At 39.4% G+C, this 20,058-nt stretch overlaps 1 protein-coding gene across 2 annotated transcripts in view; it reads right to left on the bottom strand.

Annotated features, from left to right (window-relative positions):
• POLA1 (DNA polymerase alpha 1, catalytic subunit) overlaps positions 1–20,058 on the bottom strand; it is a 114,768-nt gene that overhangs the window by 42,735 nt on the left and 51,975 nt on the right. For both annotated transcript variants that reach the window (XM_053457337.1, XM_053457338.1), the window contains exons 33-34: positions 15,302–15,483; positions 13,479–13,610 (exon numbers count right to left, since the gene is read on the bottom strand). In XM_053457337.1, coding sequence (XP_053313312.1) covers positions 13,479–13,610; positions 15,302–15,483 — 314 coding nt within the window. The remainder of the gene's footprint in view (positions 1–13,478; positions 13,611–15,301; positions 15,484–20,058) is intronic.

Below are 20,058 nucleotides of genomic sequence, written 5' to 3'. Positions count from 1 at the left end.
TCAGTCAAAGGGTTCCACAAGCACAAGACTCCAACGTAGTCCATCGGTTCTAAGATACCAGGGGGCTAGTGGTAAGCTGCACAGACCGCTGAGAACTTTCCACGCACGGAACTCTTGAAAAAGCACCATCTCCGCAGCTTAAATGCAGCTGCCTCTTTCAATGCGGCAAATGGGTAAATTTGACAAAAAAGCCACCATTAAGACTACATGAAAGGCTCAAGGCAACATCCTTTCAATGCTTTGTACTTCAGTAATCAACAGATGTACTTATTCACCCCCCTTCCCTCCTCCCAACCAAACCCGATCAAGAACTATTTCTGAATGGTAGGAAATAATTCCACTTTGTACATCTTTTAGTTAATCAAGACTTTCTATTCAGCAATTTGACCTTTTGTTCAAAACAGGATTATCAGTTTTTTCGCCAGTTACCAAGGGCGACTCGCATGGTGAACATAATTGCAATAATTTGCAAAACACCATGGCAACCCACATTACAACTAGGTAAATACTGGTCTTTTGTGCTACATTGTTATTTTCAGAGATGCTGAAGTCAAAGAACGAGTGACAAATGAACACAAAATTTATATTTGCTTTGTCTCAAAAGAAAAGAAAATTGATAACGAGAATTGGGGGGGAAACCAACTACAGCTGTAATTTCTAACTTGATTAATTAGGATGGTAACAGTCCTTAACAGTATATTCAACAAACAGCCCTGACTTTGTCTCTCCACCCACCTCTCCCCTTTACAGCACCACCAGCCTGCCCTCCCTCCTTTTCACCTCCACCCCAGACACATTTTTGCAGCCTGGAGAACAAACATCCCCATTTGCTCTTTTCTTCAACTTAATGGAATCCTTAATTACAGAATACTGTTCCCCTGCTCTTCTTTACACTGAAAACAGAGACTGCCAAGGCAGACAAGGGGTAGCTACAGTCATCTCAGTCTGCTTCTCTTGGACTGTGTGCTTGATGACGGACCGCATTTTTCACGCATCAGCAGCTGTTCCACCCCAGACAAAAGGAAGAAAGAGGGAAGGAGAGAGAAAAAAAAGCTCACTACTTAACTTTCTGTCAAGAAAGTGTCTCGGAGATATTTAGACAGTGTTTTCATTGACATGAAGATACATTCCAAAAGTCAAGACACCTATGCTGTAGAAAAAAAAAAAACGCACTACCTGCTAGATTTATTGTCCTAAAATCATCTCCACCACGACCCGGAAATTATTTAGCAAAGTTCCAAATGACTAAACGTCTAAACTTTGCAGCAGTTACCGATCCAAAGTATAAAAACTTCCATATTTTTTCCCCCATCATTCTTTTCAAAATAAAGCAATTAAAATTACCATTTAATTATTAGTATTGTTTAGTAGGCAGGTGTAAGCAGCGTGAAACAACAATATTGTGATTAAGAGCAATTGGTTCAAATATGCAACTATTTGCAACACTCAACCAGCTATTAAATCTTAAAATACATAAATAAAATAATGTCCCATATGTGCCTAAGAGCAATAGGCCAGGCAGAAACATACACTTACTTTGATCAAGTGTTATTGTGCTGCCTTTAATATTGTCTGAGGAGCAGAAACTTTGCCATCATGGTTGTGAATTTAGAGGTGGGCAAAAAAAACGTTCACCCACCTGCACAAATTGTTTATAAAAGCAGTGCTTTCCACTCAGGAAACCTGTAGCAAAATTAAGGATATTTTTGTGGTCATTCGCATCAACGGTCAATACATCAACGTTTCAGAAAATGGCGGTGCTGCAGTAGAGGATGAAATCTGGTGCCGTTTTACCAATTTTGCCATCAGTTGTCATGGATGGGGGGGCAGTAGTTGGCTGGTGCATACAATCCAAGCATCCCACCAGCTACCCTTCCTGGCAGTATACCACTTTTCACATTGGTTCCTACCAGATACCCTAGTGCCTCCCTGGTCCCATTAGACATTACCAGTGGGGTACACGTGCAGGCAGAAGTTGAAATAGCATATACATTTTGGATTTCGGCAAAACTTGATACGAGAATGTGGGTGAGGAAGGTTAACCTGTAGAAACTCCGTTAATATACTTAAGAAAAGGTTTTTAGAAGACCCATCTCGGAAAATAATTACACAAATGGGGGAGCCCAAGCAGCTACTTAATCCATATTCCTTATATTGTGGTCAGTCCACCGATTCAATTATTCTATAATGAAATAAATAAAAAAACTCTTAAAAACAAGTTATTGTGCCAAACGCATACATTCTATTTAAATAGTTTATTTTGGGTCACTATTTGAAAATTCTTTTAATTCTTATAGACGGTAGAATGAAGTCCCTTAATTCTAGGACATGAGATTTTATCTGCAGGCCCTGCTGCCGACCCGGTAATGGGGACGATGACGTTAAGCTGGACGCAGCACATATTTACACAGGTGCATATGTTCACAAGCATTTATATTCTAACAACCTAAATATGAACAAATACAGGTGACTCCATACTAATTTTCAGACTGATGCATGTACAGATTTGTTTGCACCCCTGTATGTATAATCTTTACAACACTCTATTTATATAATATACATATATAATACACATAGGCAAGTGAGAAGCTGGATTCTGTATCAGGCTTTCAAAATGAACAAATAAATGATTACTAGGATTCAAGAGCATGTTCCAGTATTAAAGTATAAAAAAGCTAGATACATTAGGCAAACCTTCAAGAGCTAGCTCACTATCAAGTGCTGTAAGAGGTGTGTCGAGGCCTTCTTTGTGTTAAAAGTATACTTTTAATGCGGAGCCAAACTATGGCAACTCACGGTTGTGTCAGTCATGGGAAGTAGATTCAAAAGGCCGTTCGATCTCATATTGAGAGGAGGTATCTTCAGCACTGGAAAGAGGGACTCAGAAGCCATATTAAAATAGGCTTTTTTCGTTCCTTAAAAACCAGGAAAGGATAAATGCGCAGAGAGCACCGAAAACTAGAACACGGCACGGAGAACACCAGGAAACTTTATTAGCCAATGGTAAAGCATGATAATATAAAAATCCTATGACACTAAAACAAGCAGATTATTCCATTATTTAAGGCCTCTATTGATCTATGGGCTTCACGGATATAGATATATACATATATATATAGAAATAAATAAAAAAATCTATATATATGTAATATATTACAATATATATGTAATATATATATATATATATTACACAGATGTTGCCACAATATTTCATTACTATAATTTACATAAACAATTTACCATAAGTATCGCTCTCAGTTTGTTTGGTAATCTTTTGTTTTAGGTAATAGGCTCTTCAGCCTATTTCAGCCTAAAAACCAAAATCCTGCACGCATACAGCATCATCAAACTACAAGAGTAGATCTTCGGTGTCATTTGCCAGGCGCTACTTATACTTCTAGTATCTCAGTGATAAAGTTCCTGTCATCCACACTTTATACAGCCGATAAAACATTCTTCCCTTGGGAGAAAACACTTATTACACTGACAGCTATTTAGAAATGACATTAACCTTTAGCTTGCATGAATGATTTGTCTAACCACTGAAAAAAATATCAGAAAATAAATCCATCAAAGGTTAACCACCAAAGCAAGGTAATGCGCAGTTAAAGCAACGTGTGAAGTGTCAAACTTTCCCGACTGCCCGTCCTTACAGGTAAAATGACCAGCTTTGTACAACAATGAGGAAAAAAATATCCATTTGCATGGCAAAAATTTGTTAACCGTATTTTAAAAATCCACCTCTAATGGTACCAACGTGCATTATCAAAACACCACGGAACACGTATTACAAATTGTGTGTAGATCTCATAACATTTATATAAATATACATTATATATATATATATATATATATATATATATATATATATATATATATATATATATATATATATACATATACATACATACATACATATATATACATATATATACACACACACACACACAAATATACCTATAATTTAGAAAGCTTGCGGAAGGTTATCACCACTGCATTGATCTGGTATTGCGGCATGTAAGAATCAATCTAGGTCTCTCCAATGAAGCATATCCATTAAGTGATTGCCTCAAGACATCCCCAAACCACCATTTCCACCATATAAGAATACATTTTAGAGTAGGTGATTGGCGACTGTCAGCTACATCTTGCAAATGCTTTAAATGTTAATAGACAGCCTTAATTTTTTGTTCATCATCATGAGTTAAAAAAAATAAATAAATAAATAAAAAAAAAAAAAAACAAGTCATGAAAATAAAAATTCTAAAATTGCTGTGACAATTCACTGCATGTAAGCAAATCTTAATATGCAGTTTGGTAAAGTCGAACAGTGTCTTGAAACAGCACTTTTGTATACCCAGCAAAGCTTGTATTAATGCGATGTAAGAGTTTGGGCAAATTCATCTCTAATGGAGCATAAAAGTGCTTTTTGCTTGAAAGTGAGATCATTTTTTTTTTTTTAAATTCAGAGCATGATCACCCTCACCCCCTTGTTCCTCGTATTGCAGGAACTGTCTGATACGAGCAGCAAAGCTTAAATAAACTAGAAACATTTCAAATGATCCATAAAGGATTAATAAGCACGGCGGGAAGTCCTATAGACTCACCGTATATGTCTTCAATCTCATCCTCCTTGATGAGCAGCAGCTCACATTCCATGCAGCTCAATGTCGCCCAATAACAGAATAAAACACCTGACCTTTCTCAATGGCCATCGCAATAACAGTTACAGGTTGGATTATTTGGGGGGAGAAAAAAAAAAAACTAGCAGCAAATACTGCTTTTTCATACATGTAATTCATTCTTCAGAAAACATACAGGGAATTTGAATTAGTGGGAAAACATGGGATAACGACAGGCAGGGGTACATATGGTCACCATAAGCAATTTATATGTAACGGGAAGAAATGACTGCTATTATACTGGCAGCGAAACTATGCTGAAAAACAGACTCACACAAACCCACATACACAATTTTTTCAATACAATTTTCCTGTCTTCCCACTGACTTGTATGATTACTTCGGTGAGCAAGATTCTACACAAGTTTTTTAAATGAATCCCTAATCAATACCCGCAAAAGAGAAAGAGACGTGTTTGGAAATTATGTTTAAATGTGCAATGAGCAACTTTTTTTTTTTTTTTTTTTTAACCAGAATTTAGAGATTATAAATGCAATTCTGAGAATCAAAAGTAGACCAAAGGTACACAAACATGCTCTGTTCCTCTCTATAAGCAAATCTACGACCAACATACGTCACAACGTTTTCAATTAAGTTGTTCAGTCCGGCTACTAGCATAACTATCCCTTTAAAAAACAGCACCCAAGCATTCAATTGTATTTTTCGCCAGGTACCCAGATAAGAGGTGAGCGACTGCCTGACCTCAGCATCTATGAAAGTGATACTAGAAGGGATTATGGTCAATTAGATCTTTCCAGCTAATCAGTAGAAGCAAAAGAGGCAAACAACGCTTAATGTACGGTAGCAGCCATTACCTGAGACCCACGCGCCACCGACGGCCTTATCAATAACCTAAAGCGCAAGATTGCATTCCCATTGCATGTTTCTACGTTTTCTATAGATTAATATTTTCTTCCCTCTATGCAAAACTCTCAGTAAGTAAAAAAGCTATAAAAAGTTTAAAGTGTTTCTCCCTTCCCCCAACAAGGGAAACAAATGAATACATCCAACTTACAAAACATTTCTTTTATCATGGACTGTGGTCATAATGACCCAAGTGTAGACATTTTCATGGAAGAAATCCAAAACACAAAGCACCATGAAATGGAAAGGCGATACGGCAAAGCTTAATAAAAAAAACACGGGAATATGTGTTACTGGCAGCGATACTTAACCCAGATAGAAGGGCTGATTGATTTGAAAGGACCGCAAGCATACTAGTTTATAAAAGTCTTTAGTTTTCCGTTACTTATGTTGCATTTCAGCAAAAGAACATTGCTTGGTTACTTACCCATGTGTACCTATTGATATTAGAGAAGTACCTTCTAAACAAGTCTTCAAAATATTGCTTTAGGCAATGTTCTACTGGGAAACCTTGGGTCCTGCCATTCATGTCGATGTTACTTTGACATGTTCCACCTACCTAAGCACTGTTGCAGACCATGTACACCCTTTCACGGATTCCCTGATGGCAATGGCCTCTTTCAGCAAGATAATGTACCCTGCCACAAAGCAAGAATGTTTCAGGAATGGTTTGAGGAACACAAGTTTAAGGTGTTGACTTGGCCTTCAAATTCCCCAGATCGCTATCCAAGTGAGCATCTGTGGGATGTGCTGGACAAACAAGTCCAATTCATGGAGGACCCCACCAGATACCACAGCGCACCTTCAGACTTCTAGTGGAGTCCATGCCTCGACGTGTCAGGGCTGTGTTGGTGGCAAAAGGGGGACCTACACATTATGAGGCAGGTGGCCATAATGTTATGGCTGATCATATATATATCTATAGCAACGATTTCTATATTTTTCCTTTGATATGTTTTTGCAAAACTTTTTTTTTATATTTTATCCATAGACTTTATGAAGTAAAATTAGCAATACATATATTTGAATTTTCACCGTATTCTTTCAGCTATTTTGTGGTTTTATTTTTCTATATAACGTGCATTTTTTATAGCACTTTTCTCAGCGGGACTCAAAGCGCTTTATAGGGGTAAACATAAATCCTTGTGTAACTACATTAATATATAACAAGTAGAACATTAAAAAGGAATGAAACTTGACTTTTGACAGTAAGAGGCTGAATTCCCATTGTATTCTGAGTTTTTAAAACTCTGGCTTGGATTTCAAATCATTGACCAATAAATGTATATGACAACTAATGGTAGCCCAGTGATGACCACAATAATACTAAATAAACCTAAATCCAGTAACAATTACAAACAGTTCAACTACCTGAAGCAGCAGTTGGCCGAGTTGGTTGACCAGATTAATGCATTCCACTAATGGTCCCCATGGCTCAATACAAGAACTTAGAATTTAGGGTCATTGTAGTCCATGAGATTGGTTTGAGAACCAGCACTTAGTTATTACTGCAGCTACTGGCTATGCGAGTACTTAGAAAAAGTAAAAGGCCAACAATATATGCAATAAATAAAGAAACAAAAAAAATATTTTTACACATGGGCATGGACATCTAACTTGCAGAGAAAGAAGCGTATCTAGGTGCGACATGCATGAGATCTGCAGAGGTAACTCCATCTCCAACCAGGTGCGTCTAGGCCTCTCTAAGGACTTCCAAAAAAGGGCAGAGCTTCCAGGCACACAGGATTTGCAGAAAAAAGCGATTCTGCACCTTTCTGCACAAATCTGTCTGCATTACTCTGGCCTCCGAGTATTTCTACAAAAGGGTGGAGTCACAAGGGCAGCTTCTAACTCATTCCTCCAATCAAGGGATAGGGTGTGCTGGGAAGCTCCGCCCTTTCACAGAGGGAGACCCGGTTTGCATAGAAGCAGATGAAAAAGGAAAAAAAAAACAAAATGAACAAGAAGTGGCTAGAGAAGAAGTGGAGTGGTGGGAAAGGATGTGAAAGCGAATGTCTGAGAAGCTAGGGAGACATTGAGAGAAAGTGAGAGCGTGTAAGTAAGAGTGTGAGCAAGAGCATCAAAATGTAAACTAAAATAATGATGGGAATTATGCTGCACCACTGTCTGGTTCTGGCTTGCTACGTAATGATAGGAGTCATGCCATATATATATTTTCTCTCAATGAAAAATGAGGGTGACCCCCACACATAAATTTCTAATGGAGTGACCCACTGCAAAAAAGAAAAGAAAAAAAAAACTTTGACACTCCCTAGCATAGGGCATCAGATTCCTAGAGGGGTGGCTGTTTAAATTTAGTCTGATTAGTGCCACAAAATATAAATATACTAATTTTGCCCCACAAAAATAAACAGTAATAAACACCTCAAGGTAATAATGCATTGTATGTTAAACGGGTATACTGTGAGAAAAAAAATGGTGAACCCACCAAAATGAAGTAAATAATCTCACTGAACAACAAACTGATTGATCAATTCCAAGAACTGCAGGAAGCTGGGGGAGGGAGGAGCGGACAAAAAAAATAAATAAATAAAAAAACGCTAAGGGAAGAAAAAAAAAAATGTTCTATCACCTAACTACTGCTGCTGATCATTTTCAGTTTTCAAATGACGGAAAATGCAGAAACTACTCAGTACTCAGAAAAGGAAACGTGAATGTTTTCCCAAAGGCATTATTAACAATTAATAATCATTACAGTGGTGCCTTGTTTACCTGACCTTGTGTAAATTCAGCAGCCTTATAATTAGCCTCCTATTTTGCACATTTGTATATTTTCATGCATAGATTTGACTCATTCATTCATCCATTAAAATTCACTTGACAGACGTAGATGGATAATCAAGCTACAATTTGTATTTACTGGATTATAGAAAATTGCCCAAACTGTTGTTAAGTTCAAGGAAAGCACATTCTTGTCTCTCTCTTGTCACTGATGTAAAAGCAATTACACATCATAGGATGGTCCCAGAGCTCTACAGAGATGCTTCAGGATTTTTTTTCTCTCTTTTCAATTTTGAAACATTTCATGCCAGAAAAAAGGTGGCTTTTTTATGCTGTCTGCAAAGTGCCTGAATCTATACAGTGAAGCTTGCAGAACTAATGTAATGTGCTAATTAAGTCAGGGGAATAATTCTCAGGGGACAGAAATGAAAAGTGGTTATTGTAAATGCACAGGTATTTCAGAAATTCTTATAGCATGTACGTACATGTAAGACTCTGTGCCCATCGTCACAATGACACTGGTTGCACACACACTATATACACAATATAAATTTGCATATGAAGAAAACAATTTAGAATTTTCTTCTGTGCCTCCTCAACATTTCCCCCAGCCGGTTTTAGACATTTTTATAAACATGTTATTTTTTAGGTTAGAAAAGGATATTTTATTTTAAGGATATTTTAAGGATTTACAAGTTATTTTCGATATGTTGAAATACTGTTCAGGTGTCACAGAGGACAAGGCAGTTTTAAATGCAATTACACAGAACTGTAAAGATTACAAAGTGGCCTCACAATGAACAGTCGTGTATGAAAAAAAAAAAATCTGTCATTCTGATTGTGTCGATCGCCCACATTCATGGTAAGAGGTTAACTGCTGCCTGGTTTGGTAGAATCCAAACTGGTCATCACGTCCCCTTTAGAGCTGTGAAAATATCTGCTGGTTCTCTGCTTTGGTGCCCATTCATTCAAAGGGTTATTGTTGACTTCATAGCCTGTGTCTTGTATCTCAGCAGATGTAATTACTGGAGATATTTAAAAATTCACACTGGGGAATGTGAAACTGGTGGCTACATGTGGGCACACCTAGCATTATCATATCGATATCCTGTTGAAACCTTATCCACCTTCTCCTCATCCTTTCATGACAAAGGCTGCATGAGCCAGTCAAAAAAGCAACCACCAACTTATGAGGCATAATAAAGCAGAGGACAGCCCAATAAGGTTATTGTCCTCACGACAAACAAATAGGAAGATGCTAATAAATACAATACATTTTGCTTAGTCTGTAAACACTACTAACAGTTTACTGAACGGTAAAAAGTGTATCAGCACTTTAACTACCAATGGCTGAAGACTTAAGAAAAAGGTCAATTAAATTATATTTGAAAGTGAAATTTGCTGGCCCATCCACATACGCAGGACGATGCATGCTTCCTTCCAGATGTGCACAAGGTCCCAAGGCAAGGAGCTTTAGATGGCTTGGCTTTGGGTTCACCCACCTGTTATCCTGATGGGATGGGTCAGCTCTAGTGATTAAAGGTGGTTAATAGGAAGTCACTGATAACAACCTACCTCTAACAGATTTTAGAAAGCCAATACATCCCCAAATTTAATCGGAGCATAAAACTCACTTTTTAATACAACAGATATATGTAGACATATTCATACCTTTTACAAAATTCAAGCTATAAACTAATAGTTGTAAATTAGCTTTTTGAATGAAAATAGCTACTTGTCCCCAGGTACTTAATCAATGATACCTTTGAACATCACAAGGATACCACTTCAAAATGAAGCAGCTAAACAAACTTCCCACCCGCTCTCGACAGCGTTACACCTATTCTTCCCGTTTCCAAAAGCAGTACAGAATTAATTACCAGTTCTATGGATCTATTGTAAGTATAATAGACTAAAGAGCTATCACAGACACATTTATTGTAAAAGCGCCATCCCAAGAGTGTCTAGTTGAGGGCCAAAACGATTAACACAAAATGCTTTGTCAGATCAAAAGATAAAAACCTGCACCTCCCAATTGCACAATGAATTAGAACAGTGGGTTATCTTTCAAATTAAACAGGGCAGTTAGTGAGGAAAATTTCATGAAAGTGTAATTCTTAGCCTTTGTGAATCCCCAGCAGGCATTCTGCCAGCTGACAAGATGATGAAATTTGTTGCGTAAAAAAAACCTTCTTCACTTCTGAAATTAGATTTAGCTTGGCATTTCTATTTTTATATACCTCCTCTTCCATAAAAAGCCACTATATCAATTATTGTTCTGTGGCATAATTAACGATCTTATGTGTGTGCTATATAAGTATGCACTTACTGTATGTGAAATTCCTAAGCCCTCTTTTAGACTGGGGAAAAATTGGGCCATAAAAGTAATGAGCTTGTATTTTTCTCAGGTTTAAGTCACCTGTGTGGAGTCTGGTTTGTAGTATAACTTAACTACCCAGACCAAAAAGTTTCTGCCTAGAACACATAAAGCCTCACATAATGAGGTACCCCACTATGAATGTGCATAGAAACCATTAGATATCAAAACATTTCAGCAACATCGACTGAGCGAAGGAAGCGATAGGGTCATAAAACGATTTCCAGCGGTAGGCACTGCCATATTTAAAGACATGCCATCCTCCTGGTAAGAGCTTCATTAAGCAATCAATGATGGCTTCCGTCGATTAGGGGGTGTTGCTGCATTGGCAACATCCAATCAGGAATATTCAATGATGTCCCTGGGCATATTCTATATATTATATATATATATTCTTTGCATGCCCTAATTACCAGACTTTGACAAAGGCTGGTGGTAGAGTTATTGCATGTAAAGTGTTAAAGTTCCCCATTTTAAATACCCTGGGGTATCTAGTTTTCAAAAATGAATGGTTTGATGGGGGTAAATTGAATTAGCTTTCTTCAAAGAGGTCACAAAGGAAATTGGCACAGGTTGACCAGATGTCAAAATTCCAAACTGAAGAATCCACATGTCCCAAATCTGAGAAATCTATGCACTGGTGGTATCGGTATACTCAGGAGCTAATGCTGAACACATTTGTTATATTATGAGTGGAGTTTATTTTGTAACCCTTTGAATTCTCAGTAAATGTATCCCTGAATTGCAAACTGTGTGCAAAAAAAAAAAAAATCCAATTCATGGACTGATGAGCATGTTATAATCAGGATATTGCTACATAATTTTTTTTGTTTTTATTCTGAATGCTTTATTTTCAACACGTTCATTTTGGAAAGGGAAGGTATGCTGAACAATAATTAATGCTTTTGGCTATCTGTTGTGACAACTTATGCTTGTCAGAAATCTGAAGTTTTTAATCACTGAAGGGAATAACTGCATATACAAAAAGAACATACAAGAAAGCTGGGGAATAATGATGTCATATTTAACCTACTCAACAATTTTGGTAATTCTGTATGCATAGCTAGTGTAGGGCCTGGAGATGTAGTAAAGGGAATAAAGGTAGCCAAGTGGCTCTGTTTTTTTATTTTACACAATACACATCAATTCTAATGACTGTCCCAGTCTTTGAACTGTCCTTTATAATGTTGTATGCCAGACATTGAGCACGGTCTTAACAAGCTAATAGCACAAGCTGTACAGGTGAGTAACATCAGTGTCTTCTCCTGCAGCCCAGCTAGAGATTCAAAGTGCTCCGCTATATGCAGACCTTATGTCATGAGTAAGCAAGGATGGAACCTTTGTCTAGATAAATAAGCCAGTATCTAGAATTTGGCATTTCTTGTCTACAAGCACTTATTGGATGGGGGTTTGGACACTTTCAGAGTGAGTGATGATGCCTGAAAGATCACCATACACATAAAAGTGCCCTTTACTGTATTGCAAATATCAGCACATCATACATACTCTACAGTCTTGAGCTCTAATAAGAGCTTGAAGAAGAAACATGGTGTTTCAGAGGTCCCAACAATAATTTGGATTCATAATTTGCATAATTACAAGCACAGTCTCAGATAGAATGGAAAAAATGACTGTTCCACATGAAAACAAAAAATATATTAAAAAATAAGTAATTATTTGGCAAAACGTTCATTAGCTATATATAGTCTCTATTTGGGAACAGCTGTTCCCTAGAAAGATTTGAAGCAAATTTATATGCAAGACAGTGTTTCCTTGTTTACAAAATCACCCATCTTTATAGATTAGTTTATTATTTCTAAAGCAAAGTAAATTCTATTTCATCTATTTAATGTGCAGCTTACAATTAAAAAATCATCCCACTCAGTGCAATATGGCAGGAAGGTATCCCACGTGGCCCATTAAGAAGCTGCGTACAATTACTTGCATAGTTTGTATGGGCTCTAAAGGAACAAGCAGCTACTGAGATATGCAGAACTTAAGACCAAATCTAAGTCTAATGAAACATACAACTTTTTCAAATAGTCTTTGTGTAATTTATCCAGTTAAGTTATCAACACTGGTTATGGAATGTCTTTTTCCTTAATATTGTCGAAAAGCAATATCAGTTTATCAGAGGCCACAATTCTCGCAGAATAGATCATACAAAAAAATTGCAACAGTCTATGGTATGAAGGTTTTGGTCACAAAATGTACATCTATTCTTAACAAAAGCAACGCTTCTGTATGCATTACGAAGGGTCATTTTTTTGTAAATTCTTCTAAGAGTGAAATTACTTTTTATAGTTGGAGACATTAAAGAAATGGCACTCCTGCTCCCTCAACTCAACGAGAGTGGCCAAGTTGGCCTGTAATAAACCATAAAATAGAGAGATAAGCATAGTTTGATAAATAATATTTAAAAACATACCTATGTAGAGTTGTTTTCTCATAACAATTCCAATACATTTTTTTTTAAATTTGGTTCATCTAGACCATTTTTTCTTGCTCTTGTCCTATGTTGGACAGCCACTCTTTCACTTTTTAACGAAACTTTTTGCATGCTAATTTTAGAGTGACGTCTTACCCAACATCGGATCTTACTTTGTTGAATCTTTTTATGCATTTAAACATTTGGCATTTCCTCCCTCTCATATTACTTTAGCCTATGTGCATTGATCATTTAGCCTGATGATTTTTACCCTACTAGACCATAGATTACCTTACAAGCCAATGTGGGTTTGCTCCCGATGCACATTTCTTTCTGAGCTTGGCATCACCTGTACAATAAACAGCACACAATGGTATTTGACTTACGCTGTAGTATTTCTTTATAAAGCGTCTGATATCCAGCATCAACTTATTTTGCAACTGAGTAACACTGTCCTGGGGAGAGGCATCGCACTCTGGTTTACTGCAGCGTCTCAGGCTGGGCTCAATATGAACACCCTAGGGGAGAACAGCAAGATACACCACATCAGTCTGTGAATTCAACGATCATAGAACCCAAAGATCAATCTGTTCCCTGAACTGTTTTGTTGCAATCTCCATTGATTATTGCTTTGCGATCGGGGTAGACAATGCCGGTGTCCCACAGACAAACAGGTCAAGAAAAAGAGAGAAAACGAAAAAACACCATAGACCGCGGCACGGAGAGAATACCTGATTTAACAGGCATTTTAGATACGGAAAGCTGCTCCCCATCTCCGGTGCACTTATTAAATGAGTTTTAAAAATACATTTTAAAATAAAATTGTTTATTATCGCCCAGGTGGTCATAACAAAAATTCCCAGCCTAAAAATAGAAAGCTGCAAAATTAATCCTCAAATTGCCCATTTTCAGATCAAGCTCTCCAATTCACGCTCACCTTCCTACTTCTTCCCTGTTAACATTAGCTCCCCGCGCCCTCACAAGAGAAGAAACCCAGGTGGAAGCGATTTTAGAGCTCGACATCCGGCTCATCCAGAGTTTTGCCCATCTGCAAATTGTCAAGTCTCTATGCAATTAGCTATTTTATTTACAGCTGTAATGAAGCAAAAGTCAAGGATTTCGCTTGGAACCGCTGATCTGTGGCTGCCTCTTTCTCTCGTGTGCTACGAAGGATTGTTTTGTTTTGATATGGAGAAAATGCAAAACATCTGTTTGTCCAAATTAGCTTAAAATAATTATTTTTAATTTAGATTAAAAAAAAAATAAAATAAATCAGAGCTCACTAATTTTCAAGGTCCCCCCCCCCTCCCGATTTCATGTCCTGTTTGTATGCCAAAAGCCAGTGTGTGGCTGAACAGTGAGGAGAAGCTGCCAAGCCAACCTAGTTTAGTTTTGTGGTCCAAGGTCGAGGATGCATTTTTTGGCATTGTTTCACGGCAGAAACACACTCCAGGGCTTTCAAGTCTGAAGTGGAAAGCCAGCAGGAGAGATAGTGTAACCAGACTCATTAATAAGAGGAATGTGGGATGAGCCGCAGATAAGTTCTAACAATTTGAACATATTGCTTATTTGGTAAAGGATGCCAGGCACCGTAGCTCAAACAATCCATCCTTAGCACACCGAGGCTCAAAATATGAGGCCAACTAAACTGCAAAGCACAAATATACGAAATACACTATTCATCGTAGAGCTAACTACTCCTTTTAAAGACAGGTTGGTGTCTAGGAATGCCTCAATCACCGCCCTAAAGCCTTGGTCAAATCAGTCTGTCTCTACGAGCTTAAAATATATCATATTCAGATTTTAAAGAATATATTTTTACGTTGAATACCCGGCACATGGACCATAATATTCACTAGTGTGCACCAGATTTCTTTCTGGCTGGCATCAAGTTTTATGTCTACAAACATGCTTTATGAACGGTGTAAAAAAAACTAAATAAGGACAGGAAATGATGTGATTGTCTACAATAATCAGAGCATAAAAGTCACTCATCAGTATTCTCTTTTTATTATTATCGCCAATGTGTGTTTTTGGGAAGAAGCAGATTCCACTTAAAGCAGAGGTCTTTTTATTTTAAACTACAATTATTAGCAGGCCTTCATCACAAATACTGCATCTTTTTACATCAGAGGAACCTTTGTGGCTTGATGCTTTGCCGTTTACAAACATTTGAGATATAGGTTGCATAATTCTAAAGGTGACTCACCGATCCATCAAACGTATTATCGTAAATATTCTCAGTTCCGCATTTTGGGCAGAAGAACTTGAACCTCTCACAATCTCTGTATTTCTCCTCATCGGTGAGTTGAGCAGGACCACCCAGCAAAGCATCATTCTCCTCGTCTTTTTGGTAGTGATGGTGAACCCGGAACTGAGAGGGGTCAAGCCCTGGAAAAATGGGTAAAATGTGATTAGGCATAAAAAAAAAAAATTAAACACTATATACTTATTGTGAAGGGCCTTGGCAAACAGACTAAAAATTGTGTACTTTAGCACCAATACAAATGTTAGGTATTTAAAAGTTTTATCCTCACCCGTAGCAATTTGTCTCTATTGTCTACCATGCCCTCCAAAAAATTCTTCAGGTTTCTAGAATGCTGCTATACCACGTCAAGCTCTCATGAATAATGGCTATGATTTTTAAGGTTCAAGGATCCGCTAAGCAAATCTTAAGCTTTGAGGATCGCCAGCTTTCTGGAAAAGAAGCACGGCTTCACTCAGAAACACCAGCCGTTCACTTTCACGGCAGCTACCTCCTAATGCCAGTGAGACAGTGACGTCAAGCATCTTGTGCATGCTTCCAGGCACCATGCGCATATATCCATGTGAAACTTCCATGTACATTCTAGTGTGGGGTTATTCATATTTTTGCATCATTTAGTTTTCAAGAAAAACATTTTTAAACCAATTAACATACAGCCATTAAAAAAAAACAGACATAAGTTACTTAAACTGCATCAGCAAGGTCTCTCAGGCAGAAATTTCAAGGCAGACATGGGTTCACATGTTCAAGCTCTTTTGAAGAAGCACAAACTGGCAATGTTGAAGACCATAAACACAGCAGTCGGCCAAGCAAACTTTGTACAGCAGATGAGACACATCATGGATTACTTTCCTTCACAATCAGAAGATGTACAGGCAGTACATTGGCAGAAAACAGTGGGACCCAGGGAAGTCAGAAGTAGTCTTCATGTTAGACTTGTGAACAAAAGGCCTTGCCTCCAATTTTAGAAACAAGGCCAGGTATCTCAACTATTGACAAAAACTAAGGAAATGGGGTGCAGAAGTATGGCATTTGGTGCTCTAGACCGATGAGTCAATTTAAAAGTTTGGCTGTAGCAGAAGGCAGTTTGTTTGCCGAAGGGCTAGAGAGCGGTACAAGAATAAACCTTTGCAGGCAACAGTGAAGCATGGTGAAGGCTCTTTGCATACTTGGGGCTGCATTTCTGCAGATGGCATTGGGGATTTGGTCAATGCCGAGAAACACAGGCAGATACTATTCGTCATGCAATTCCATCAGGGAGGCATCTGATTTATTCTGTAGAATGACAACGACCCCAAACATAGAGCCAAGTCAATGAGACCTGTCTCCTGGAAGTGATGGTAGCCCCCCCCTCCAGGGAGCCCTGATCTCAATCTTAACCGTTAATTCTCCAAGATGTTTGAAACAACCTACCTGCTGAGCTCCTTAAAAAGCCACGTGCAAGTGTACCTAGAAGAATTGATGCCGTTCTGAAGGCTAAGGGTGGTCACTGACTTTGCATTTTGTTAAATGATATAAATAAACTTATCAATATGTCTTTTTGGGAAAGCATTTTTTTTACTTTACAGCATTTTTTCCCACACATGCCTAAAACATTTGTACAATAGTGTATGCATTAGGGTGCGTGTGCTTATCTATACAGATTGTGATTTTCAAACGGTATAAATTCAAGACACGCAGTAGTGAGAGAGAACACTTGTGAAAATAAGTAGTGTGCAAATGAATCCGTGCAATAGGGGGAAAGAAGTATTAGTTTCATGATTTATGGTATTTTGTTTTCACGTGCATTATTGTCAAGGAACGAATTCTATTAATGTCTGGAATCCTAAATTACAGAATGAGAGGGAATTAGCACTTTCCGCTAAACTGAGCAGGCTTCTGCAGAAAAGGTGTTAATTGGTAGAAAAACTCTTGCTTTGATGCTAAGTACCTGAAGGCGAGAACCAGGGGCGTAACTAGACCCCTCAGGGCCCGGGTGCGAGAATCTGTTAAGGGCCCCCCACCCCCCCAAAAAAACATGATTTTTACCCAACAATTTTTTTTCAACAAATTCAATTTACATATTGAATCATTTCTGTAAAAAAATCAAAGAAAAAGGGGCGCATGTTCAAAGGGCATAATCAAAGAAAAAGGGGCGCATGTACATAGGGCCCTTTTTGTACATGCGCCCCTTTTTCTTTGAATACATAAATAATCTTTCCACCAAAACAGCCTGACTGTGGCATTTTTGCCACCAAAACAGCCCGCCTGTGGCATCTTTGCCACCAAAACACCCCGCCTGTGGCATCTTTGGCCCCATAACAGCCCGCCTGTGGCATCTTTGGCCCCATAACAGCCCTCCTGTGGCATCTTTGCCACCATAACAGCCCTCCTGTGGCATCTTTGGCCCCATAACAGCCCGCCTGTGGCATCTTTGGCCCCATAACAGCCCGCCTGTGGCATCTTTGCCACCATAACAGCCCTCCTGTGGCATCTTTGCCACCATAACAGCCCTCCTGTGGCATCTTTGCCACCATAACAGCCCGCCTGTGGCATCTTTGGCCCCATAACAGCCCGCCTGTGGCATCTTTGGCCCCATAACAGCCCGCCTGTGGCATCTTTGCCACCATAACAGCCCTCCTGTGGCATCTTTGGCCCCAAAACAGCCCTCCTGTGGCATCTTTGGCCCCAAAACAGCACTCCTGTGGCATCTTTGGCCCCAAAACAGCCCGCCTGTGGCATCTTTGCCACCAAAACAGCCCGCCTGTGGCATCTTTGCCACCAAAACAGCCCGCCTGTGGCATCTTTGGCCCCATAACAGCCCGCCTGTGGCATCTTTGGCCCCATAACAGCCCATTTGTGGCATCTTTGCCACCATAACAGCCCTCCTGTGGCATCTTTGCCACCGTAACAGCCCTCCTGTGGCATCTTTGGCCCCATAACAGCCCGCCTTTGGCATCTTTGGCCCCATAACAGCCCTCCTGTGGCATCTTTGCCACCAAAACAGCCCGTCTGTGGCATCTTTGCCACCAAAACAGCCCGCCTGTGGCATCTTCGGCCCCATAACAGCCCGCCTGTGGCATCTTTGGCCCCATAACAGCCCGCCTGTGGCATTTTTGGCCCCATAACAGCCCGCCTGTGGCATCTTTGGCCCCATAACAGCCCGCCTGTGGCATCTTTGCCACCATAACAGCCCGCCTGTGGCATCTTTGCCACCATAACAGCCCTCCTGTGGCATCTTTGGCCCCATAACAGCCCGCCTGTGGCATCTTTGGCCCCATAACAGCCCGCCTGTGGCATCTTTGCCACCATAACAGCTCTCCTGTGGCATTTTTGGCCCCAAAACAGCCCTCCTGTGGCATCTTTCCACCAAAACAGCCTGACTGTGGTATCTTTGCCCCCCCCCTTACACATCCATGCTATCTCTCACACACACACACACACACATATATATTAATTCACAAATATTTACTCACTAATTCACAGATAATCCATTCAATCATTCAGATATTCATACATTGATACTCATTAATTCCCTCATTCAGATACTCATTTACATATACTCATTCACAAACATTCATTCACTCACTCCTTCACAGATATTCATTAATTCTCTCACTCAATCTCAAATACTCCTTCATGCAGCCTCCCCTTACCTGAACAACCGAAGATGTAAAAAGTATGTGCCGCTCGGCGCTCGCAGACCAACTTGTTCAGTGCATAGGGGAAGCAGATGCGCAGCAGGGTCATGTGACGTACGTCACGTACGTCACGTGACTGTTGGATTCCTGCGTCCCCCGGCATCCTCGTCTGCCAGTAAGTAGCGGCCCCCCGCGGAATTAATCGTGGGGGTTGCCCGGGCCCCCTAGAGTGGCGGGCCCGGTAGCAGCTGCTGCAGGGTTAAGGGGCAAGTGCCCCTTTTGCCCTGAGTTATAGACGGCCGTAGAGGCCGCATAGGCCCAGTCAGTCCGGTCCTGACTGGGCCTATGCGGCCTCTACAACTCATAGACCTTGGGGCCCCTTGCCGCCGGGGCCCGATTTCGGGCGGCCCCTTGGCTTGGGCCCCCCTGCCACCGGGGCCCGGTCGCAGTCGCGACCCCTGCGACCCCGGTAGTTCCGCCACTGGCGAGAACATAAATAGGGAACAAATGAATAATCAAAGACCAACTCTTTTCTTGACACAGCCTACACAGCTAGATTTTAAGCGTATTTTCCCTCATTTAATGTGTCACGGTAAAGCTGTTAGAAATGTGGAAAAAAAAGTGTTTCATACAAAAATATAGCCTTCTTAAGAACTCAAGGCTCATATCTGAGCGTTTCAAGCAGAATTTAAGCTTACTTAGAAAGATAACTTAATTGCATTACCAACATTGAAACAATCACACGTAAACGATACATTTTTGCAGCAGATAATTGGCCATATGGACAGGGATTTGACAAACCCCAGAAGCCAGGGTTCCTAAAAAAATGTTTCTGCTTGTTCCAAGCTGATTACATAATGGTCAGCTAATACAACTTTTTCTAAAAAAAAAAAATAAAATAAATAAACCCAAAAAATAAATAAATCATTGGTCGCAAACAAATTCTCCCCAAAAACATCAACCAATGCTCAAGATTAAATTATCGGTTTTATTTTTACAAACTGTAACTGTTTAGACACATTGTAAAGACAACTATGCCCCATTAAATGTTCACAACAACAAACCACGTATCACTGTCCC

This window comes from Spea bombifrons, chromosome 2 (assembly GCF_027358695.1).
Source record: "Spea bombifrons isolate aSpeBom1 chromosome 2, aSpeBom1.2.pri, whole genome shotgun sequence".
Taxonomy (NCBI): domain Eukaryota; kingdom Metazoa; phylum Chordata; class Amphibia; order Anura; family Pelobatidae; genus Spea; species Spea bombifrons.
Note: the sequence above shows the minus strand (reverse complement) of the source record. Positions and strands in the feature narration are given on the sequence as shown.